The sequence below is a fragment of the Gekko japonicus genome, unplaced genomic scaffold, assembly GCF_001447785.1.
Source record: "Gekko japonicus isolate JY-2015 unplaced genomic scaffold, Gekko_japonicus_V1.1 scaffold2493, whole genome shotgun sequence".
Taxonomy (NCBI): domain Eukaryota; kingdom Metazoa; phylum Chordata; class Lepidosauria; order Squamata; family Gekkonidae; genus Gekko; species Gekko japonicus.
In genome coordinates, this window is record NW_015160910.1 from 185808 (window position 1) to 210229 (window position 24422).

Genomic DNA, 24422 nt, shown 5'->3' on the forward strand with positions numbered 1-24422 from the left:
GATCGTCTTCCAGGTCAGAGTTGGTCACCATGGCGGTGCTAGCATCGAATCCTAACAATCCGGTGGTGTTTTTCGATATCACAATAGGAGGCCAGGTAGGTGCCTTGAGGGGATGGAGGGGGAGCAGCTTGTGTGAGGAAGCTGCGGGTCTGATATTCTGCTCTTGCCCAGGAGGTCGGCCGCATGAAGGTGGAGCTCTTCGCCGACGTGGTGCCGAAGACGGCGGAGAATTTCAGGTAGGCTGCCATGCGGAGTTCGGGAGGGGGGAGCCGTAGATACTAAGGAGATACTAAGTGGCTAGAGCGACACCATCCCGCCTTCATCGGCACTTCCGGAATCAAGCCCTTCCCTTGGAGTGCCGCCGCCTGAACGCTTTCATCATAGAGAGGGCGGACATAGAGAGTCCGCTCAACGTGTCCACAGGAAAAGCATGACCGCGTTTCCTTTTAAAACCGGAAGTGTGCCGTGAGTGCTTGTCTATGTGATGCTAAGCTTTCGAGGCTTGGAGCCATAGAGGACTGAGGGATAGAGTGGCTCTCTTCATTATTGAGGGGCGAAAAGTTAGAGCGCTGCGAGAGGCCGGGGGTGGCGGCCTCCGCTTAGCCAAGGGAGATGCGCCTCTCTGGGCAGGCGCTTCGACGGTCTCTTGACTCGGAGCGATAAATTGCACTCCTCAGTTAGCTTGGAATTGGTGCCCATCCTAGAAACGAATGGTGGTGGATCGATTGGGCTGTTTTCTTTTAATTTAATGAATTATTATGACTTTTGGCAGACGTGCTTAATTGTTTTTTGTTTTTTAAGTCTATGAAATGTGAACAACTTATTAAATGACCGTCACTCTTTGGGTTTTATTCTGGAACCCACCCGTTTCTTTTTATGCTATTAAAGCAACTATAAAGCCACAGTAGACAGGACTGTTTGTTTTTGTTTTTTAAACTCAGTTAAAAATATGCAGTAATCTGATTCTTCCCTGAAGATCACTGCTGGGAGAAAATTGGCTGGTCTGACACTCCTTCCAGCTCCTGCAGGGCATGGCAGCAAAGCGCACCCAACCCCCTTACTGACAAAATTGGGTTAAGTAAACTTTTTGAGCTGCGGTGGCTCAAGTGGTTAAGACACTGAACTGCAGGCTGTGGAAGGTCGGTAGTTCAGCAGTTCGAGACTCGAGTTTGCCGCATGACAGAGTCAGCTCCCGTCTCTAGTTCCAGCTCCTGCCAACCTAGCAGTTCGAAAGCAAGACATTGCAAGTAGATAAATAGGTACCACTTCGGTGGGAAGGTAACAGCGTTCCGTGCGCCTTGGCGACTAGTCATGCCGGCCACATGACCACGGAGACATCTTCGGACAGCGCTGGCTCTTCGGCTTTGAAACGGAGATGAGCACCGCAACCCTAGAGTTGGATTCGACTGGCTTTCAAGCAAGGGAGACCTAAACTTTTTGTGCAGTGAAGTGCTTGGTTTCAGTGCTCGGCTAATCACTTGACCAGCATACAACCAAAATAGGGTTGCTGACCTTCAGGTGAGAATACAACAAGAGGACCATGGTGTAGATGGTAGAAAAGCACCATGTAATAAAACAGTAATATAATCTTAATATAATTACAGTAACAGTAATATAATCTTAATTCCACTCAAACTTTTTTGGTTTTTTTCTTCCAATATATTGGGTGCAATGTTTGCCCCAAAGGGTTATAGGTTGACATGAAAGTCTAAACAAATTGAAGATGCAGGAAATTAGTAAGACAACGAGAGCCGGTGTTGACTTGTTTCTGCTGCTTTTCTCAGGTCTTACAGAATCTTCTCTAATATACTGACTGACAGGTGCATTTTTGTAAAATTTCTTGTAAATTCCACAGGTCCCTAACTTACTGTCAGCTGTCAGTATATTAGACAAGAATTCTCAGCATATAGATAGGGGAATCTCTGCCAGCTGTGAATCTTGTTAGGCTGAGTGCCAGGTTTTTGAGAATTTGATTGGCGATTCCCACTTTTCCATGTGGTAAGGAATTGAGTGAGGAGGCTATTGCATTATTTAAAATTTATTAGTATTCATATGACCATTATAGTAAATTCATTTTGACCTTTTTCAGCATTATTTGATGAATATACTGAAGCGTACACTATGCAACAGATTGAAAACAACATTAGGTAGTTATAAAAAACTTTTTTTTATAATTTTTGTTAATTCCATTTTGTATTTCTATTTACTATTACTGTTTTTCAATTTTGCACTTGTAGAAACCTGTATCTCTTGTATTCCGAGGAAGGCAGCACAAACGAGTCATCCCCGGCTCTCATCTTACTAATTTCCTGCATCTTCAATTTGTTTAGACTTTCTTGAAAGAAAAAAACAAAAACATTGAGTTGATTTAAGGTTGTATTACTGTTCATTACATGGTGCTTTAGTATTAATATTTTTGACCTCCAGGATACAGAAATCAGTTCCCCTGGAGGAAATGACAGCTTCTGAGGGCACACTGTATGCTGTACAGTCGAGATGAAATCCCTCTCCACATTTACCTCTTCCGTTGTCTCCACTCCCAAATCTCCAGGAATTTCCCAGGCCAGAGTTGGCAAGCCTAATAACAGTGCAACCCTATGCAGAATTACTCCACTTTGAATTCAGTAGGTTTATTCTGGAGTGACTCTACATAAGAGGGTCCGTGTCTCAGTGGCAGAGTATCTGCTTGCCATGCAGAAGGTGCCAGGTTCAAGCCCCAGCAACTGCAGTTAAAAGGACTAGGTGGTAGGTGATTTGACAGACCTCTGCCTGGGACCCCAGACCGAGTCACTTCCAGTCTGAGTAGACAATACTGACTTTGATGAATTGAGGGTCGTATTCAGTATAGGACAGCTTCACGTCACATCTTCATGTGATTGCATTGCGGTGGTATGTGAAGCTCAAGATTTGTTGATAGTTCTTAGTCTCTCTGCCTCCACGCTTTTCCCACGTGGTGCTTCTGGCACCTGGGGGGACATTTGCACTCATGTGGCTCATGCCAGGCAAATGTGGATTGGACCACACGGAGACGCTGGAGGAGTGCAGTTCTACGGTTTTGCACTGAGACCCTGACCTTCAAATGTTGCCTTTCCATTGGTTAACGGAGAGTCAGTTTAGTGTAGTAGTTAAGAGTGGCAGACTGTTATCTGGGGAACTGGGTTTGATTCCCCACTCTTCCGCATGTAGCCGGCTGGGTGACCTTGGGTCAATCGCAGTTCTCAGAGCTGTTCTCCCATGAGCAGTTCTCGAAAGAGCTCTCTCAGCCCCACCTACCTCACAGGGGGTCTGTTGTGGGGAGAGGAAGGGAAGGAGACTGTAAGCTGCTCCGAGACTCCAAATGAAGGACGGGGTATAAGTCCAATCTCTTGTCTCCCACCCCCGCCGTTCTTGTAAAGGACCAGGGACACCTCTGTGCAGCACTCCTGCATTTCCCCAGTGTCCCCTGGGTCATTGCTGCTATTTCTATATGCCTTAGGAGAAGACTGAGAAACGCAATGCCTAAGCTTTCAGTATTCATGAAAGTGGCCTTCGACAGTGATTCTCTCTGGATGGAGAGTGGTGTCACTCTACTGCTTACCGTTTCTTTGGTGAAAGCCTTCTATACTTTGTGTTGTCAAACCAGCACAGGACCAGAAGGGCTAATGATGGCATGGCACTGGGACTCCTCGCTAACTATCTGGCGGCCTGGTTGAGGCGGAGAAAGAAATCTTGCTAATTAAACTCCTCCCCACCCCCTTGAATTGTTAAGAGTGCCCCTTTAGGCCTACCCAAGGCATGGCAGGATGAATCAGCTTAGTGGTTGGCTTCCGTTTTGAAGAAAAGCAACACTGGACTTTTGAGACAGCAACGTTACATGAGTCTGTACAAAAATGTACTCCATTTATACTCCACTTTTCTCCCCAATGAGGACCCAAAGCAGCTTGCTTTGTGCACCTTCTCTCTATGCCGTCCCACAACAACCCTGAGAGGTAGGTTAGGCTGAGAGCTTGTGACTGGCCCAAGGCCACCCAGCAAGCTTCCATGGCAGAGTTGGGATTCACACCTGGATCTCCCAGATCCTAGTTCGCCACTCTAACCACTAATCATGCTGAATCTCGGTGTCAAATTGTCAAAGTGTCATGAAGCAGCTTCCAAATACTGGGTAGTTATGCTGAGTGGCTGGATAGTCATAGCCTTTATGTATTTGTCTTTTGATACTTCTGCATGTAAGTCGAAATTATAGGCATCCGTATTGTAAAACAGTAGAATTGTATGTGTTGGTATGATCAGGCCTAATCTGTGCTGTACGAGGAAGTGGCAGAGTGCTAGGGTGACAATATGGACCAGGGGTGTCAAACATGTGGTTCGGGGGCCAAATCAGGCCCCTGGAGGTCTTCTATCAGGCCCACAGTGGAACTGTCTCTTCTACTTCTTCCAGTTCTGCTGTGGCTGCGTCATCGTAGGTTTGCAGCTTACAGATATACGCCTGAACAGCATACTCAAGATTGCAACAGCACAGACATTTTGATGCAGTAATTCAGAGCAAGAGGTGTCGGTTATCAGACACTGTTAAATAAACAAAATATTGCAAGAGTGCTAATGTTTTAAGCATGTTTTTATTTTAAGTAAAAACCCTTTGTGTTTGTGTCCTTTATAAAGTATATCTCCCCTACCTGGCATTACATTTTATGGCACACGGGGCCAAGCCCAACAAAGTCTCATTTATGTCAGATCCGGCCCTCATAACAAATGAGTTTGACACCGCTAATATAGACAGTGCTACATCAGACTGCAGTCGAAGGGTACCATTCTACAGAGATCTGCTAAATTAACAATTTTCTTTAAGTGGAAAACTACTACAGCATGCCAAGGGGTAGGCTAGAAAATTCCTCCCTGGTAGGCTGTTTATTTGGGGAGCATTAGAAACCTGTCTTTCCGCCTACAGTCTAAGGTGGTACAGTCCATTATACCATCAGGGCTCTACCACTTTATCCTGTGACATGTTTAAACCAAACTTAGGCTGGCCTCCATTTTCTAAAGATGTGGGCTTAAGGAAAAAGAACGTCTGCAGACAGTAAGGTCTGCAGTGGTTCTGCTGCTTTGTAGAAATGTAATGCATCATATCATAACTGCACAGAAAACTGAAATTACTGTACAGGAAAATAAGGAGTAATAACGAGTGTTAGGTGTTAGCAATCAGTTTGTGGTTGTTTTAACATGTGAAGTAAAATATATGACTAGTAAAGGTAAAGGTTTCCCTTGCTCGAAAGCCAGTCGAATCCGACTCTAGGGTTGCGGTGCTCATCTCCGTTTCAAAGCCGAAGAGCCAGCGCTGTCTGAAGACGTTTCCAAGGTCATGTGGCCGGCATGACTAAACACCGAGGTGCACGGAACGCTGTTGCCTTCCCATTGAAGTGGTACCTATTTATCTACTTGCAATTTCTTGCTTTCGAACTGCTAGGTTGGCAGGAGCTGGGACCAGAGACGGGAGCTGACTCCGTCATGTGGCACACTCGGGTCTCGAACTGCTGAACTACCGGCCTTCCACAGCCAGGTTCAGCGTCTTAACCACTTGAGCCACCGCAGCTCCTAAAATACATGACTAGATTCCCTTTATTTTGCCATTTCCCAAAAGGCCTAATTCATTTTGGATGGTTGGACTGTCTCTAATTTGCTTGGTTAAATGGTGACAATCTTGTTTGTTTTTTTGCCCAGCCTAACATTTTGGCAGTGGTTTCCTCTCTCTCCCCTCCTAAAACCACACACACGTCTTGTGGGAAATCATGCACTGGTTAGACTCGTTTGCTCTCCACCCTGGCATGACACACAGTGCCCGTTGGCAGCACCGGTCGCAAGGCAGCAATAAATTCAGGAATTTTATCTCCCAGCACGCAAGAGCATTGGTTGGCAAATGGCAGCCCCCAGGCTGAGCCTGGCCTCCTGTGGGCTGGCACCCCAGTTCCCAGCTCTCCTCCTTAAACTGCTCCGGCAGTGTTGTCATTCGTGCCACTCCTCTGTCTCCAGGGCCATGCCTTGTTTGAGAAGACAGAAGGAAGTGGTGGCTGATGAAGGGGGAGGCACCATTCTCTTCCTTGTGCACCCCTCAGTCCAGAAAGTGACTCCAGGGCTAAGCCGGAAGATCATCTGAGAAGGGAGAGCTCTCTTCCCTTTGTCAGTTGCACAGGCTCCGGCAGTGTGTGCCCAAGGAAGACAGAGCTGCAGCTGGCATGCCACTGGCACGTCATAAGGTTGCCAACTCTGGGCTGGAAAATACCTGGAGACTTTGGAGGTGGATCTGGGAAAGGGCGGGGTTTGGGGAGGGGAGGGGCCTCAGCAGGATCCAATGCCACGGAGCCCACCCTCCAAAGCAGCCATTTCCTCCAGGGGAGCTGATCTCTGCCAGCTGGAGACTAGTTGTAAAAGCGGGAGATCCCCGGGCCCCACCAGGAGGCTGCACAAAACAAAAGGGATCCTAGCTTTGCACAGGAAAAACAACACACAAGCAAACCCTGTGATATGAACAACATTTATAAGATTTACATTGCTTTTCTAAAACTTTACAAAATTGCAACATTCGTCCAGCATTCTCACTTATACAATATTGTCAAAAAGTCCACATAGTCAAACATAATGAGTACCCGGTTGTGAACTCATTTCAACTTTACGGTCTTCCTCAGATGTAATCCTATATCTGTCTGTCTCTCCCCCCCCCTTCTCTCTCCCTCCCAGGCAGTTTTGTACTGGTGAATTCAGGTACGTTGATCTCACGCAAATCAAGCAAGTTGGAAAACTGGTGACACAAGGCTGAGTTCCAAAGGACACACATGAGAAGAGAACTTCAATTTTGCAGCGGCAGAACCCTCTGCCGAGGTGCCAAGGCCCTTCTCAAACCAAATAGTGGCTTCTCTCTTTGGCAGAGGGGAAACGCACACATGGGACGGGGTGGTGTTGCCCTCCCCCTGGGAATGAAGCCGGAAGGGCCCAAACGAAGCCTAACACACTGAGCTTACTCCAGAGTGGTTCAGACTAGCCAGATTGCTTGGCAGTGACATGTTCAGGTCTCGAGGGCCAGAAACGTAATAAGAATCCCCGTTTGGATGTCTGTAACGTTTCCATGGAGTGCACCAAGGCCGTGAAAGCGGCAGCGAGTCTTGCGCCCCTTAAGGACTAAGTGCATTTGCTTTTGCGGACCAGAACCATGAAGTGTTACCCTTTGTCGGCACACTTGGGGTGTTTGCGTTGTCGAGCCATCACTGGTTGGGCGTGGATCACGCCTGCTCTGGCTAGACCTTTTGTTCTTTGGACCAGATTGTGTTTTCATTCCTAATCTCAGGTGCCCTTCTCTTGGACCACAGGCCCTTCTGGTTTCTTTTAAAAAAACAACAACCACAACTTTCTTCTTTTTGTGCCTGAGTAGAGAGAGTGATCCATCAGCTGAAAATAGTTCTGTCCGTCAGAGGAAATGGCTTCTGGTCCACAGAAGCTTCTGCCACAGGCAGTCTTTACGATGCCACAAGCCTCCTTTTTGTTCCAGCTGCAGCAGACTAGCATGGCAATATTGCACTGATCTCTCTCTCCCTCTGTGTCATTGTCTCCCTGCCCCTGCCGTGGAGCAGTGCTCCCTCTAAGCTGTGGAGTCTTGTGAGCAAAAATCTTACTTTGTGAGCTACTGGCATTAAAATTGTGAGCGAGCGATTTAGCTCCTGCATAAATTAGTTTGCTCTGGAGCCCTCCTTCCTGAGCCGAGACAAAAATGTGTGAGCTGGTGGCTAAAAAACATTTGAGCTAGCTCACACTAACTCAGCTTAGAGGGAACGCTGCCCTGGAGCTCATTTCTTCCACCTGAGCTCTCGGGGGGTTATCAAAACTTGGGCTGGTAAGCCTCCTGTGTATGACTAAAAGACCTATTGTGGGTGAGTTGCAGAATTTAAGACTGGGAATAGAAACTTCCGAGGAAGCAAGAAAGCCATGAGGAATTAGGGGCTTTGCCCATTTTCCTCTGCCCTGAAAATCAGGACGGGTTTGGGGACAACATAACATTCCTTGGAGTGGCTAAGAAGCCCCCGCTCTCAGCCCAGTGAAGGCCAACCCCAGCTAGGGCTGGAAGGGAGAGGACTCCACATCTCTCTCGGCACTTTCTGGCACATCCGTTTTCGAGGCCTGGCTCCCTCGTGGAGGTTCAGTAGCCACAAGAACACTGCTTCTGTTTCTTCTTCTGGTGGGCCAATCCAGACCCAGGAGCACCTGATCCACTTTGCTCTGTTAGTGTAAGGAGAGACCCCTGGAGTTTGGAGGTGGGTGGCTCCCCGCATGCCGAACCCCCGTGTGCTGGTTCCTGCACTCTCAAGTTTGCATCCGTTCCCAGCGTCTCTTTCTCTGTGTTCCAGGAAGGATGGCGTTCCCATCGGTTACAAAGGCAGCACTTTCCACAGGTACTCTTTCTTTGGATTTCAACTTAAAGCCACTTCTTGGGCCTGTAACTTCCCTTTAAGCCAGCGGTACAGGATAGACAAGTCAGCGGAGGGGAACAGTGTTCTCGAGGCGTGACTGTGTATGGTCAGGGACAGCTGTCCTGCTGCTCAGCAGAGAAGGTCCCCTCTGTCTCTTGGCTTAAACGGGACAAAGAGTGTTACCGTGAACTTCAGCATTTGAGCTGCAGAAGCAGAGTCTTCAGGATGGGAGTTAAGGGCAGCCCCTTTTTTTTGAGCTGGCACAGGTTTCTTCCACTAGTGAGAGCCGGGACACAGTGGCGTTTTCCCAGTTCAAAACCGGAGGCAGGCTTTATGCTCCAAAAGAGAGAAACAGAAAGAGAGAGGCTTCAATCCTGCCCCTCAAGCAAGGGCCGGGTATCCTTATTTCGGCCGTGAGTGTAACCCAGGGAATAATTTTTCTCTTTTCCATGACCCACTGAGGGATGGGACTGCTTTGTGGGCCACTGGGATTCCCTTGCGCCTGCCCTTGTGACGTCAGGGAGTCTCTTGGGGTGATGTCACTACTCATCCATTGGATGGGGATGAGGAATCAGTATGGCGTGGTGCAATTCTCTGTCAGGCCTCAAGCGACAGGTGCCACCAATCTGGTGGGCCTAATTTTTCAAAATACACTCCAACCTCTCTTGCAGCACTCAGCTCTCTGGCCAAGTGGCAGACCAGGCAGATTCACGAGCAAATGGCATGCTTGCCTTGTGCCCGTTCAGGGGCAAGGAGGTTGTGTGTCTGGTTTCCCGGGGTGCTGGTTGTTATGCCACAGGGCCTACAGAGCCAGCGAAGGAAGCTTTGCCGTATGACCGGCTACAGGGCCACTGAAGGACAGGCAATCCATTGGCGAGCTTCCCGACCTTCCAAAGACGGGAACTGTTCCATGCCTACGTTACCCCAGCAGTCTTCAGCTGGTAGGCTGGGACCAAACCGAGTCATGGACCAGACCTAAGCTACAGCTCCCTTTTATTTTAATAAACATAAAAGAGAGGACTGATGTAGAGAGACCTGGGGAGAGAGAAATGAAAAGTGGGGTGCGTTGTTAGCAGTTAGGATTAAAGATGGGTCCCAGATCTACATAACAGCATTTTCAAGGTTCTCAATCCCCCCTCCCCCCTTTTTTTTCCTTTTAAGGGTTATAAAAGATTTCATGATCCAAGGAGGCGACTTCGTAAACGTAGGTAGTCACTTTTCATTCTTCTTTGCCGCGTTTGAAGGCGACAGAGGTTCGGTGCTTGTTCCTGGAACCTCTGTAGTTTTCTCCCTTCTCCTCCAGCTCTTGCTGACCAGATGTGCCAAGGTGGGCACAGCTAGGTCCTCTGCCTGTAGGAAGCTGCAGAAGGTTCTGTTCTCTCCCCTTTACAAAACTGGGTAGCCGTACCAGAATCTGCTAAACTCTTTTTTTCTCAGTGCCCAAGTGGGCAAACCGCAGAGTTATGCAGAAACCTTAGTTAAGGTAGAAGATGGTCATTAATTTTTTTAAAAAAATATATAAATTGTTTAAGGCCAAAACAGTTAAAAAAATAACAATGCCCGTTTCCGTCATTACACCAGGTACCCAGATGGTTTTAATCTCGTATCACAACAAACCAGCCATTCTAACAAGCCAAAATACCTTTCCTCATCATCTGTAGATCCTCAGGTGTTCAATAACCTACTCCAGTTTCTACCTGAAGTTATTGATGTCTGAATGCATCTCCCTTTTGAAGGATATGTACGTGTGGTAGCTTTTAATAGCTAATGATCTATTGGGTTGTTGTTGTTTTTAGGGGAAAAAACCCTATGAGTTGAAATGGGAATCACCCTCAGTAACAAATAATTAGATTTTGTGTCCTGACGCAGACTTCAGTGTGACTCAAGCTGTTTGTTTATTTATTTATTTAAATTTATAACCCGCCCTCCCCACGAACGGGCTCAGGGCGGCGTACAGATGGGGCCAATGCCCAATACATAAAACATTAAAACTGCATTTTAAAAACATTCAGTGCAACATAAGTGCTCTCCACAACAACTAACAAGGGAAACAATGACGTCATCAGGATGGTATCCTTAGTAGCCCCAGCTCCACGCAGTACCACCATTTTTGCGCTCACGGCGAGTTGGTAATAAGGGCTAGGACAGATAGTAATAGTCGTAGACAGATGGTAACAGTCGTGGCGGCTCCTACTCAAACGCCTGGCGGAAGAGCTCCGTCTTGCAGGCCCTGCGGAACTGCGCAAGGTCCGGCAGGGCCCGAATCTCCTCTGGGAGCTCATTCCACCAGGTAGGAGCCGCCACCTGTTCTTGAGTGGTCTGAAAAGGCTGGGCAGTGGTATATTCCACAGAGCAGGAAGGAGGAGCGGGGGTCCTGCTGACCTGAGGCGTCCCCACCCAGGCCTGAAAGTGGAGGTTTTCGAACTGTGCGCTCCAGTGAGAAGCTCGGCAACAGCCAGGGCTTATCAGCCTCACGAGGCAGGCGCCGTGCCGTGCCCTCTCACAAGGTGCCCTGTTCTTGTTTGCTCAGCGTGGGACCTTTTCTCTTTCCTTAAGTCCATTCCCAGAACTAAACAACAAGAATAGCCGCAAAGGCAGCCTTGCCAAAACTCTTGCAGCACACAGCTGGAAGGAACGTAGGTTCTCAGGACGCACAGGTCACGAGGTGGCCCGCTAGACTGTGCCAACCCACCACGGGATGTGCCTGGGAACCCCCAAAGGCATCCCGGAATGCTTTGCAGTGTGCAGGGCTGGCACAGACAGCCATAGGGAGAGTGTCCCTGGAACGGAGAAAGCTTGAAAAGTACCACCCAGCTTGGAGAGCCTAGCATGGGGGAAGGCCAGGACAAGCTGCAGACGTCCTCTTAATCTTGCCTGCAGTACAAATATATATACATTTTTAAAGCTTCTGGAACAATCTGCAGGTGATGCAAAAGAGACTAGGGCTTTATCAGCCTCGTGACACCGATGCCATGTGTGCTTTCTCACGAGGTTCCCTTCACTTGTTTGTTCAATGCGTGACCTTTTCTCTTTCCATAAGTGAAGTCCGCTCCCAAAACTGAACAACAGCTCCTTAACCCCCTTTGGATTTTTGATCAGTTTCATGCCCTTAACAGGTTTGCCCTCTCAAGGGCAATCGTCCTCTCCTGCCTTCCAGCCCAATGACCTATGTCACAGGCAATGTTCCCTCTAAGCTGTGAAGTCTTGTGAGCAAAAATTCAACTTTGTGAGCTACTGGCATTAAAGTTGTGAGCGAGCGATTTGGTTACTGCATAAATCAGTTTGCTTTGGAGCCATCCTTTCTGAGCTAAGACAAAAATGTGTGAGCCGGAGGCTAAAAAACTGTGAGCTAGCTCACACTAACTCAGCTTAGAGGGAACATTGGTCACAGGTTCTGCCTGAAACGACAAAACCTTCCTTTGCTTGGCTGATCTGACTGGGTTTTTCTTATTCTGGGCAGAACTGGGCTGCTTTAGATCCTTTACTCCCTAGTCAGAAACTAGCAAGGTGATGTATATGCATTCTGCAAAGGCATAATAGTGTGGCATAAGGGGCACATTCAGGTGCTTCAGAATCTCAGCTAGTCTAGTTCTTATGGCTGACAAGTTAAGCTTGAAAGTACGCGAGCAGCCCCTGGTGAAACAATCTCCGAGAAGATAGGGTGTCTGAAAACTTTTGCAACCCTCCTTGTCCCTAAGGGGAGGGGCCACAGCTCAGTGGGTTAGCATCTGCTCGGCATGCAAAAGGTCCCAGGTTCAATCCTCGGCATCTCCAGTTAAAGAAGACCAGGCAGTAAGCGATGTGAAAGACCTCAGCCTGAGACCCTGGAGAGCTGCTGCCAGTCTGACTGCGATCGACCAAGGGTCTGATTTCAGTAGAAGGCAGGTTCATGTGTCCCTCTCCCATGGATACCTAAAGCAGAATAAATTAAAGAAGTCATAAATATGTACAAGTCATAGGATGTAGATTGTCTGGGCACAGCATTTAAACTTTATGAAAAAGTTTATTACAGTTGGAATCTAGTTTTATGACAGGGCTTAGGCAAAGGTTTTCATTTTTTAAAAAATGACTCTCCTCCCACCTGTAGAACCAAAGTCCAGGGTTCTACTATTTTGTTCTGCCTAAAGTGTGGAACGTCTTTGAGTGTATAGATTGAGTGCTTGGGCCGACTCCCATGATAAGGTCGTGGAAAGGGAGCCAACCCAGTAATCTTTTCAGGCCATCTTTAGGAAAGGAGCATTGTCCTGTTGAATCTGAAGAGGGAAGAAAGCACTGCCGTTCATAAGAACATTAGAAGAGCTCTGCCAGATCAGACCAGTGGTCTATTTAGCCCCGTATCCTGTCTCACACAGTGGTCAACCAGTTCCTCTGGAGGTCCAACAACAGGAAACAGAGGCGGAGGCCTTCCCCTTATGTTGCCTCCTGGCACTGGGATTCAGAGGCTGACTACCCCTGAATGTGGAAGTTCCCTTTAGTCACCGAGGCCACAGATAGAATTATCCTCCATGAATCTATCTAATCTCCTTTAAAAGCAGTCTATTCCTGTGGCCATCACTACATCCTCTGGCAGCGAATTCCTCATTTTAAACACTCTGTATAAAGTAGTATTCCCTTTTCTCCATCCTCAATCCACTGCCCATCAGCATCGTTGAATGTCCTTGAGATCTAGCGTTTGGGGAGATAAAAATTTCTCTGCGTCCACTCTCTCCACCCCATGCATAATTTTATAAACCTCTATCATGTCCCCTCTAGACTGAAAAGTCCCAGACCCTTCAGCATTTCCTCATAGAGAAGGTGCTCCAACCCCCTCATCATCTGGGTTGCCCTCTTCTGTATTTTCCCCAGCTCTGCAATGTTGTTTTTGAGATACAGTGACCAGAACTGTACACTAGTATTCCAAGCGAGGCCACACCATACATCTATGCGGGCACTGTGATATTGGCTGGTTCATTTTCAGTCCCTGCCCTAATCATCCCAACATAGAATTTGCTTTCTTGGGAACCTGTGCTCAGGAAGGTGGAATTGAATACCTGCCCCCTTCTTCAAACAGGGAGATGGGACTGGAGTGGCCAGTATATACCGGGGTCCCTTTGCTGATGAGAACTTCAAGCTAAAACACTCGGCGCCTGGCCTGTTGTCTATGGTAAGTCCCAAGGCGAACAGGATTGGCTCTGAGCTCCCCACCCTGGCTTAACATGGGATGGCTTTTTTTCAGGGATAGGATAACGGCAAGGTGGGTGAGCTGTACCACGTGACTTAAAAAAGAGAAGGAACGTCAGTGGTAGGTTGGCGTCCTCAACTGGACTTGTGTACTGGAAAAGCCCACACGTGGAGCTGCGGTGTAGGGCCAAGGAGTTCAAGGTTCGAATCCCCACTCATGCTCGAGAGCCAGTGGGGAAATTGTATGTACACTTCCCCAAGGACTACCTGCTGAGCTTTTTGGAGGAAACGTGGGATTCGGGTGTTACAAATGCATTTTCCTGTGGCCGGGAGACTTCCAGTAATAAGCTCTTGAAGGATCCGTAGCAGTCTTAGCACGAACACAGCTTAGGTTAATGAAAGATCACAGGGAGGGCTTAGAAATCACTCCACTGTGTGGAGCCGGCTGCAGGAAATCAGACAGAGGGGCTTTGAGCGAGCGAGGAGATGGTAGAGCACTCCAGTGGAGAAAACAAAGTCATAATCCTTCAGCTCGGTGAGATAATTTGTTGGCCAGACTTCATCCTCGGCTAGGCTCGGAAGCAATCACTCGGAACTTAAGCTTCTGAACGAGGAGGCACTTGATTAAATTTGGTCTCGGGGTGCAGATGGCGCTGCCTTTGGGCTGGTCTTGGCCTCGTTTGGGCTGACTTAAGACAGGTTCCGGTAATCTCTTCTGGCCCACGAGAGCAAGCACGCCTATGCGGAACTGCAGAAAGTGAATCTGTGAATTGCCCTGCCTGAAATTGCTCCATTCAGAATCCCTTTCTGTATCTTTCCTGCCCTCTCTAAGCTCCAGTTACTCAGGATTTGTGGCAGAGTTTCAGATGTCTAGAGAGCCAGCGTGGTGTGTTGAATGAGCGTTGGAGCAGGATCGGGGCAGACCCAGGTTCGAATCCCCACTCTGCCATGAAAGCTCGCTGCGTGACCCTGGGCCAGTCGCACTCTCTCAGCCTAGCCTACCTCACAGGCAGGGCTATTTTTGAGCAGGAACGCACAGGAACGGAGTTCCGGCTGGCTTCAGAGTTGGCCACGCCCACTACAGCCAAAACCTCCGCATGCATGGCTACAGAGGGAAGGCCTAGAGAGTGACCCCTCCCCCCAGGGAATCCGAGGTGGGCGGGCCAGGGGGCCCCCTGGAAGGATTGGGGAGGCATTTAAATGCCTCCCCGTGCCTTCCCCAGCCTGTCCAAGGGCCGGCTTGCCCGGGCAAGCCAAGAGAAGGCATGGGGGTGTGGCCTAATATGCAAATGAGCTGTGCTGTCAGGGGTCTGACCCAATATGCTAATGAGTTTCTGCTGTTGGGTGTGGCCTATTATGCTAATGAGTTCCTGCTGGGCTTTTTCTACCAAAAAAGCCCTGCTCACAGGGATGTTACGAGCATTAAATGGAGGAGAGGAGAACAATGTAAGCCGCTGTGGGTCCCCTGTTGGGGAGAAAGACGGCATTAAATAAATACATTTGCATTGTTGGCAGGTGCCCAAGAGCCACCTTTGCGAACTCTGTTTCTGCATCCCTGTCTCCAACGCGTTTCTGTCCTGCCCTTCCTCCACGCAGCCCAGGGCTGCATACACAGTTCCCTCCATCTTTGCTTCCCCCCCCCCCCCGTGAGGTTGCTTAGGCAGGGAGAGAGTGACTGGCCGGGGGAGATTAGCGGCAAAGCCCGCCCTCTGCAGTTTCCTTTTGCTGTGTCTCCCCCCCCCCAATTGTGACAGCTTGAGATTGGAAGCATGAGGCTCTCAGGCCAAGAGCTGGTTGCCCTCCCCTGATTTTTGTGTGCACTTCCCGCTAGGCGAACAGTGGCCCAAGCACCAACGGCTGCCAGTTCTTCATCACGTGCTCCAAGTGCGACTGGCTGGACGGGAAGCACGTCGTCTTCGGTGAGTGGGCATCTCTCGGGCTCAGGCCGTGGATGGAGAGAGCGGCTTTTGCTGTGCCAGGAGAGAGTTCAGACTTTTTTGCACTTGGAACAGTACCCCCCCCCCCAACATATCACAACCTACTTTTGAAAAATCCCATGGTTGCACAAGGCCCTTGCCCTGGGGTGGGGGGAGGCTATAAAGCTCTGGATAAACATCTAGAATGAGTTACGTGTTCTTTTAGAGAGCAGAGTTGTCTCCAGATTTGCTTCAATTGCTTGTGTTTCTTTTGTTATGTTTCATAAATTTCATCATTTGCCCCAGTGTGATAACTTATTAAAACAGCATGGGAGGAAAAGTGATTTACGCTGCAGAATCTAGCAAAGGTATTCAGGTTCTGTCTGTTTCCTTTAATGGGCATGGAATGAACTTGAAACATCCAGACCTTTTCCCGTGCTTTCTTTTTTCACTCACTGGTGTATCTGTTAACAACAGTTTGCACATGCAGGTCTAGCAGCTATTTTGATACCCGTTCTTTTTCTTCAGAATGCATAGTCGGTAGTACCCACCATAAGTCAGGCAGTCTCTCTCTTTCTCTCAGGAGGGTCGGCATTGTGCTTTTAATGGGTGTGGAGTTTCAGCATAGGCTTTAATTAGCTGTAAATCCCCCCCCCCCAAGGCCTACGGATGTAATTTTTCAAATGTGCTTTGATCAAAATATTTTCTTATCAACATAACTGTTCCAAGATTCTATGTGGGTGGCATGTATGTTTAATTAAGTGAACCAAACATTCATCCTTTAAATGCTGGAAGGCTTAAAATGGAGAGATTCGTCTTTCCCCATGAAGGCTTGTCCTCTAGCAAATAGGTATTGGGTGAAGATAAAAAAATTATAATGGAAATGTGTTCCTTATGACCACACCCTATCAAGCAAATATGACTAGGTTTTGAACCGAAAAATGTTCAACAAATGATTTTCAAGGCAGCTTTATGTGGCTGTACATCAACCTCTCATAAGTGATTTGTTTTTTTTAATGGTGTGAGCAGCGGTTATCTCTGAAACGGAACAAGTCCAAAAGGATGACAGATAGTGATTCTCTCGACTTTACTTGCTCCTGTTCAAGCAGAGGAGGGCAGTTGCCGTGTTTGTGGATCACTGATATGGTCCCATGAAGGAGCAACTGCAACCGTATGTGGTCCTCAGCCTCACAGCACAAGCAGAAGTTGTTCAGGTACACTGAGGCCGAGAACCATCTTCAGTGCCCTCTTTGAGAGGGATTCCAGAATCCTTTGGAATCCAGGGTGGATTCTGGTGAACATAACATTCATGGTAGGTTTCTAGAGGAGATCTTTCAGCGTTGGTTTCAGGAAATGTTTGGACTCCCCCAGACCCCCAGCTCTTGGCGAGATTGGCCATTTCATGCGCCACGTTAAGCAGGGGAGGGCAGTTGCCACCGTGTTTGTGGATCACTGATATGGTCCCATGAAGGAGCAACCGTATGTGGTCCTCAGCCTCACAGCACAAGCAGAAGTTGTCCAGGTACACTGAGGCCGAGAACCATCTTCAGTGCCCTCTTTGAGAGGGATTCCAGAATCCTTTGGAATCCAGGGTGGATTCTGGTGAACATAACATTCATGGTAGGTTTCTAGAGGAGATCTTTCAGCGTTGGTTTCAGGAAATGTTTGGACTCCCCCAGACCCCCAGCTCTTGGCGAGATTGGCCATTTCATGCGCCACGTCTCCCCGCCCTCTTGCATGTGGCCATTTGACTTTTAATTTTGTTGCAAGCCTCTTCCTGACACAGTGAAATCTTTCTCCTTGTTTTTTTAACCTGGCAGGTAAAATAATCGACGGGCTGCTCGTCATGAGAAAAATTGAAGTAAGTATTTGAGTTTGGTGCTGCACACTTGTGTTGAGTCCACAGAAGGTGCACGTCAGGTGTGTACAATGCGGAGCTGGCATCCTGGAAACATGTCACTTTCTGAAGCATGTTTCTAACCCTCACTGAGGTAGAGGGAAAATATGGAAATGTGTACACGTTGGCTGGTGAAGAATTGGAAACCTGCTGGGAGGGGCTAAGAAACAGCTCTGTTCCCCCATCTTCTGCTGCTTTGGGGGCTATTCTGGGTATCTAATCCTGATCCCTAAATAAATTCAAAGTTTCTGGAAGCTTGACCCTGGAAACAGTGAGTTATGCAGATCAGTGATATAGGCCAAAGGCTGCGCCAGATCTCTCTGAAGGGGGCCGGTTGAGCCCTTCCGAAGATGGTTTCTGTATTCTTAAGTGCCAGTCTTCTCCCAGTTGTGGTCTGGAAGTGTATTTTGTTACACAAATGGGGCCTCCTTGTGGACGGCCAAGGCTCTCATAAAATTGGTGCCACTAGCCAGAAGACAGCCAGTGTGGTTTAGTGCTTAGCGTGTCAGACTAGGTTCTAGGAGACCCGGGTTGGAATCCCCACAGTGCCATAGAAGTCACTTTGAGCCAGTCATTCTCTCTCAGCCTAACCTACCTCACAGGGTTGTTGAGATTAACAATGGATGATGTACACTGCTTTGGATCCACATTGCAGGAGGAAAGCAGGGTTATAAATATATCGAACAGAAGTGAGAACATCTCAGTTACGGAGCACCTGCAATTCAGCAAGGGGGCCCTGACAGGCCACAGTTTCCAGTTTAGGGACTGCGGCCTGTCCTTAACAGAGAGACCATAGCATCGTGACAGAGGGAATGCTTTGCACGCAGGAGGTTCCAGCTTCAGTCCTCGGCTTCTCCCATTCAAAGGATCCCTGGTAGCGGAGACGGGGAAAGGCCACCCTCTGCTGAAGACCCCGGAGAGCCACTGTCTGCCAAAGTGGCCAGAGTTGGGCCACATGGATAACAGACTGACGTGGTATAAGGCATCTTTAATCATACAACTTGCAGATGAAGAGCTCTGCTAGGACCAGACTAACTTGACCTTTTTTCCCCACCTCCCAGAATGTGCCCACTGGTCCAAACAACAAACCCAAGCTGCCTGTGGTGATTGCTCAGTGTGGTGAGATGTAGGCAGTGGACTGTCAGGTATGCGCCGCCACACACCTTCATCCTCCTACGTGGCTAATGCAGCAGCAGCCTGAGGAGGTGGGGGGAGGCTCTTCTGCTTGTGGGAGGGAAGGATGCAAAATGGGGGTGGGAATGTGGGGCTGGGTGGGATGGCTTACATGAATAGGGTGCGCAGGGCTCTGTGTATATTGGCGCTCCAATGAAGAGCAGAGCCAGGTGCAGACTTCAGCTTCCTTAGATTCAGCATGTTCTAAGAAGCAAGCTTCTAGCCCCTATGGGGGAACATCATGTCAGCAACACCCTACCTGGCCAAGTCTGAAAGCCAGATGAGTTGCCAAACAAGTTTTCCAGCGGTCAGCAGGTGGGAATTCAGTGTTCTCAGTAGCTCTTTGCTCCTTGCAGGTGGCAGAAAAAGTATTTATGAACATTACTTTGTATGGCAGAAAATATTATACAGCTATGCATGAATTGTGCAGATTGCTGAATTCGACTAGGTTGTTGCATGGGGTTACCATAGCACTAAATCCCCTTCATAGAAGAAAATTATATACAGACTAGGCACAACCCTTCTGCAGTGATAACTCACAAGGAGCCACTGGTGTAGCCAGTTTGGTGTAGTGGTTAAGTGCGCGGACTCTAATCTGGGAGAACCGGGTTTGATTCCCCACGCCTCCACTTGCAGCTGCTGGATGACCTTGGGCAAGCCATAGTTCTGACAGAGGTGTTCTTGAAACAGCAGTTTCTGTCAGAGCTCTCTCAGCCCCACCTACCTCACAGGGTGTCTGTTGTGGGGAAGGGGAAGGGAAAGGAGTTTGTAAGTCAGACTCCTTTGGGTAGTGAAGGGCGGGGGTATGAATCCAATCTTCTCCTCCTCTTCTTCTACACAAGAGAATGAGCAGCAGGTGAACTGAATGAATACCCAGTTACATACTCACTTGTTTTCTTGACTGCTGATCCCTGGAGATCTAGCCAGGATCCAGAAGCTCATTGGCACATGATAGGCGGGGGCAGCACTGGATACGTTCCAGGTGGCTTCAGCGGTTTTATGGCTGATTCTCTCCTTTTCCTGCTTCCAGGAGGGTTTCCCCTTTCAACTCGGACCGCCAGAACCTCTCAGTCGCTCCTTCCCTGCCTTCCCTTTGTGCCTCATCCACCCTGCATTCCACACTTCCGCTTCCAGGAGGGTTTCCCCTTTCAACTCTGACCGCCAGAATCTCTCAGTCGCTCCTTCCCCGCCTCCGTTCGTGCCTCATCCACCCTGCATTCCACACTTCTGTTGTTTTTTTGCCATTGTAAATAAAAAGGGTTTTTATTTAAGCGCCTCTCATTCCAGCAGCACGCGCTTGCCATCGGCTGCGGAAGCCTTTTTTTCCTGGGCCACCGTTTGGTCTCAGCAGCAGAGTCCAGCCACAGAAATCCCTTCCATGCCAGTCCATGTGGTCTGCAGGGCTGCAAAAGAAATGCGTGGGGGAAATGCGTGACCTGATTAGCTGAATGGATATCGGAAGCAGCTTTTCTTTTGCCATGAGGGTGGGTGCTTTGGCATATGGACACCGCCTCCCTGAAAGGAGAGAGATGGTAGGACAGGCACTGTGACGCCAGGTGGGTCGAGAATAAAACGGTAGCACAGGCTGAGGAAATGCGACATCTGCACAGCAGAGCAAAATGATCACCTGGTCTGTCATTCATCCTGAAGACTGCACTGTAGCCTCATCAGAGGTGATTCTTGCTTGCCGTAAGCGCATACCCTTGAGTCTTTTCAGAAGCCCGCACCCCAGAGTATGGCCATGCTGCAAAGGCCAAGTCAAACCAGCCTGCCTGAAAAACACTGCTGCTTGCCACTCTGAACTGAGGTGAAATCAATCCTTGACCCCTAAACAGGACGATCGGGAAGGGCTATGTGTTGAGTTTCAGGTGCATTCCTCACCCCTGCTCTCCCCAGTCGTGAGCTGTCTGCCATCCCAAATCCTCTCTCAAAATGTGGTCCTCATTGTGGCTGTAGAGGAAGGCGTGAAGCCTCCATTGCTTAGCAGCAGTGTGGAGAAAAGTTTCAGTGTGGGACCGAGGATGACTGGACTCCTTGCAACTGTATGTTAACAAAGGGGGTGGGAAGGAAAGAGATGCCCCTTTCACACCTTAACTTTTAGCAGTGGTCCCCTTAAGACTTTGGTAGACTTAAGGTGCTTTCTCTCACACACACACACTCTCTCTCTCTGATAATGCATGTTGCAACTGGATTTTACTGTGTGAAATGGCACATTCATTTGCAAAGTATTGCTAAAGTGCATCGAAAGTGCATTATTCATCGTGCGCGAAAGTGCTCTTATTAGATCCATCTTTTTCTTTTCCATCCACCACAGACAAGAACCAGCTCCACCAGGCCAAGTAGCCCCAATCCAGGCGGCCGGTGCCAGACAACTAAATTAAAGCAGGGCTCACATCCCAGTTATGGACTGCGGGGTGCTTTGCCCGCAGCCATCTGCTTTGGCTAGAAAGGTAGCACTCCGTGCTCTAGAAACTAGACATTGTGCATTGATTTGCTGAATCGTTACAACTGTTGTGGCACAATGGAGGCTGCATCGTGCGTGAAAGTGCTCTTATTAGTTCCATCTTTTTCTTTTCCATCCACCATAGACAAGAACCAGCTCCACCGGGCCAAGTAGCCCCAATCCAGGCGGCCGGTGCCAGACAACTGAATTAAAGCAGGGCTCACATCCCAGTTATGGACTGCAGGGTGCTTTGCCCGCAGCCATCTGCTTTGCCTGCAGTTCAGCATCTTAACCACTTGAGCCACCGCAGCTCCATGAGGCCTTGATACAAGACCTAAATTTAGAGAGGAAGGGAGAGGGAGGACATAGGTTAGCCTCCTGGAACAAGTAAATGCGGCTTCATTTACATGGAGTGGTTTCAGTTGGGAGAAAAACGGAACCTCGGATCCAAAGGTTCCGTGGAAAAGGCGGGCTTGGAGGGGGGAAGGGGGTGCCGTGTACATCAAGAGAAAACAGAAGCCCAGCTGGATCAGCCCAAGGGCTGCCACCCTCCAGGTGGCACCTGGAGACCTCCTGCTATTACAATTGATCTCCAGTATACACAGATAGGTTCCTCTGGAGAAAATGGCTGCTTTGGAGGGTGGACTCTGAGGCATCAGACCCTGCTGAAGTCCCTCCCCTTCCCAAACCCTGCCTTTCCCAGGCTCCACCCCCCAAATCTCCAGGTATTTCCAATACGGAGCTGGCGACCCTAATTCAGCCCTGAGTTTTATCTAGCCCAGAGTCCTCTTTCTCACAATGGCTGACCAGAAGTTTTCCAGGAAGCCCCAACAAGCAATTCCATTTAGCAGTCGCCAGTCATTCCTGGTACTAGGGGGGACGTTCCAGGCACGAGGGGCTGCAAGAGAGAAGGGACAGCGGATGAAGCAAGCAGAACTTCAGGATGGGGTGGGGGGCAGAGTTGCACCATTCTGGACTCCTTGATTTGAATGGCTGTGGTGGTGGAGGAAAAGCACAATTCTCCTTAGGATGGCATGGTTAGTGGGGCGAACATCTCAGGGCAGCAAAAAGGCCAGGGAAGGCATGAAAGAGGAGGAGCTTGTAGAAGGGATGGGTAGGGTGGAGATTCAAGGCGTGTTGCACGGGATGAGACAAAACGAGTATAATTAATTCACCGGGATTTCCCTCTAAACTTGCGCAAGATGGGCCCCAGGGCGGCTACTAGAACAGGAAAGCTCTTTTTTTTTTTTTTGGCAGAGCTTCCTGTTTATATACAGTAAATAAATAGCCCATTGTGCTTCAGGATTGTTAATAAAGTTTGATAGAAGACTAAGCTTTGGGAATTTAAACCCTGCTTCTGCCCAGCTTTCTTAAATAGCTCATTCATGCGACCCACCCCTTAGGAACAGAAAGCAAAGACTGTCAATTACTGTATATAATAGCAAGTGGCCCAGGAGAGTGTATATGCGGACACACATTTCTTGGGCGGAAGGCGGTGTGGCACCCTAAATCAGAGAGATCTGGGCTCCAATCCCTGCCTCCCCCCAAAGGTTGACAGGGTGTTCCTGAGCCTGTTGCCATCTTGCAGCAAAGCCACCTGTGCATCACCCTGAATTCCTTGGTGATGCAGATCAGTAATAGTTTGGATTGTGCCTTTGTCCAGATACGCCTGATGTATAGGTTTTCAAGAAATAGCCTTAGGGGTGGAAATCTAGAGGAGGGGCTGTAGTGACGGCACATACTAGACTAACAGAAACAGCCCAGGTTCAGTCCAGGTAGGGTTGCCACCCTCCAGGTGGTGGCTGGAAATCTGGGATTACAACTGATCTCCAGGTGATAGAGATCAATTTATCTGGAGAAAATAGCCACTTCGGAAGGTGGACTCCATGGCATTCTACCCTGCTTGCAGTCCCTCCACTCCCCAAACTCCGACCTCCTCAGGCTCCACACCCCTAATCTCCAGGTATTTCCTAACTCAAAGCTGGCAGCCTCACATTGCCAACTCTGGGATGGGAAATTCCTGGAGATCTAGGGGTGGAGTGGGGTTTTTTGGGGGGATGGCAGGGTTTGGGGAGGGATCTCGTTGGAGTATAATGCCACAGATCCCATTCTCCAAAGCAGCCATTTTCTTCAAGGGAACTGTTATCTGGAAATCCGTTGTAATTCTGGGAGATCTCCAGGACCCACCTGGAGGCAGGAAACCGTATATACCCCATGAAGCGTATCAGGTGTTGGGAACGACGCTTTAGACCCTGAAGCGGCTCTGACTGCCATAAACATAGAGAGGTGATGTGTCAGGGTTTGGTACAGCCCTTGCTCGAATGCAGGTTTAATTCCTGCCTCGTCCAGTTGTAGGTATCGGAGTTAGGGAAAGTCCCCCGGAGAGTCCCTACCCATTAAAACAATACTGGCAAAGAGAGATCAACAGTCTGACGGGTTGAGAGATCACTTCACACGTTGCCCATATAATTCAGACCGACAAGAGCCGTGGAAGCGGACGAGACGTGCCCAATAAATCCAGGAATTACTGTATTTGGGCTTGCTAAAAGGAAGTCCCGTTGTCGAATGAATGGAACCCGTTCGCTCCCTTCAACCGCAGCCGCAACGGCCGTGCGAAGCGGAGTCATTACAAAGCCACACAGCAGAATGTGCTGAACTCGAGCCATCTTTGTCTGCCGGTGAGATTAACAGCAATTCATGGACTCAGAGCAATGGAAAGGGCAGCAGGCCCGGGTACCAGGGAAGAGGAGCGCTTAGCGGGGCAGAGCCAGGGCTGCTCAAGGAAGTCCCTGGCGTGCCTCGGCTTGGCCTCCTTCGGCCACATGGTCCCCATCTATGGTCAGAAGAAATGGCATTTCCTGGCTGGGTCTTCTCTCGGGGGGGCGGGGACAAAGCGGGGCTCTCGGCCAATCAAGACCCAAATGCGAGCAGCCCCGGAGGCAGCGCCAGGCGAGCGGAGCCTGAGCGATAGATAGCGAAGCCTTTAAGGGGGGGGAAAGAGAGGCGGGGACAGAGGGTGGGAGCAATCGGAAACTGGCCAACAGCTTCGCGAGGATTCTGACGGGCAGGAGGGCCGATCCAACCGGGAGCGGCAGATCCTGGCGGCGCGCGGCTCAGAGCCTATGGAGTGCGGGGTGGCTAGCCAGTGCGCGCCGCCATTGTGGCCAGTTCGATCGGTATCGGGAGCGGAGAGCGGAGCCCAGCGAGCCCGGAGTAAGGGAGCAGCCCCCCCCGCCAACGGCCGGCCCCCGAGTCACCATCAACACCGCGCGGGAGGCGGCGGCGCTGCTGTGAGCCAGTCACCACCACCCTCCACCTGCAGCCACCGTCGCCATGAGCAGCGAGGCCGAGACCCAGGCGCCCCCCGCCGCCGCCGCCCCACTACCCGCCGCGGTGGCGACAGC

The 24422-nt window shown here is 49.4% G+C and overlaps 2 protein-coding genes across 3 annotated transcripts in view; both read left to right on the top strand.

Moving 5' to 3' along the window:
• Positions 1–19845, top strand: PPIH (peptidylprolyl isomerase H). 2 transcript variants are annotated; one of them, XM_015424202.1, is made up of 10 exons: positions 1–95; positions 172–236; positions 6709–6732; positions 8367–8411; positions 9591–9633; positions 13480–13572; positions 15421–15508; positions 17326–17366; positions 18464–18547; positions 19710–19845. In XM_015424202.1, the coding sequence occupies exons 1-9, from the start codon at positions 30–32 to the stop codon at positions 18530–18532; spliced, it is 534 nt and encodes a 177-aa protein (XP_015279688.1). In that variant the 5' UTR covers positions 1–29; the 3' UTR covers positions 18533–18547; positions 19710–19845. The 2 variants fall into 2 exon arrangements, with proteins under 2 accessions (XP_015279688.1, XP_015279680.1); XM_015424194.1 differs by lacking the exon at positions 19710–19845 and adding an exon at positions 19606–19689.
• A 230-nt stretch (positions 19846–20075) lies between these two features.
• Positions 20076–24422, top strand: part of YBX1 (Y-box binding protein 1) — a 14027-nt gene continuing 9680 nt past the window's right edge. The window contains 1 exon segment of the mRNA XM_015424170.1: positions 20076–20107. Within this exon segment, the coding sequence (XP_015279656.1) occupies positions 20076–20107 (32 nt within the window).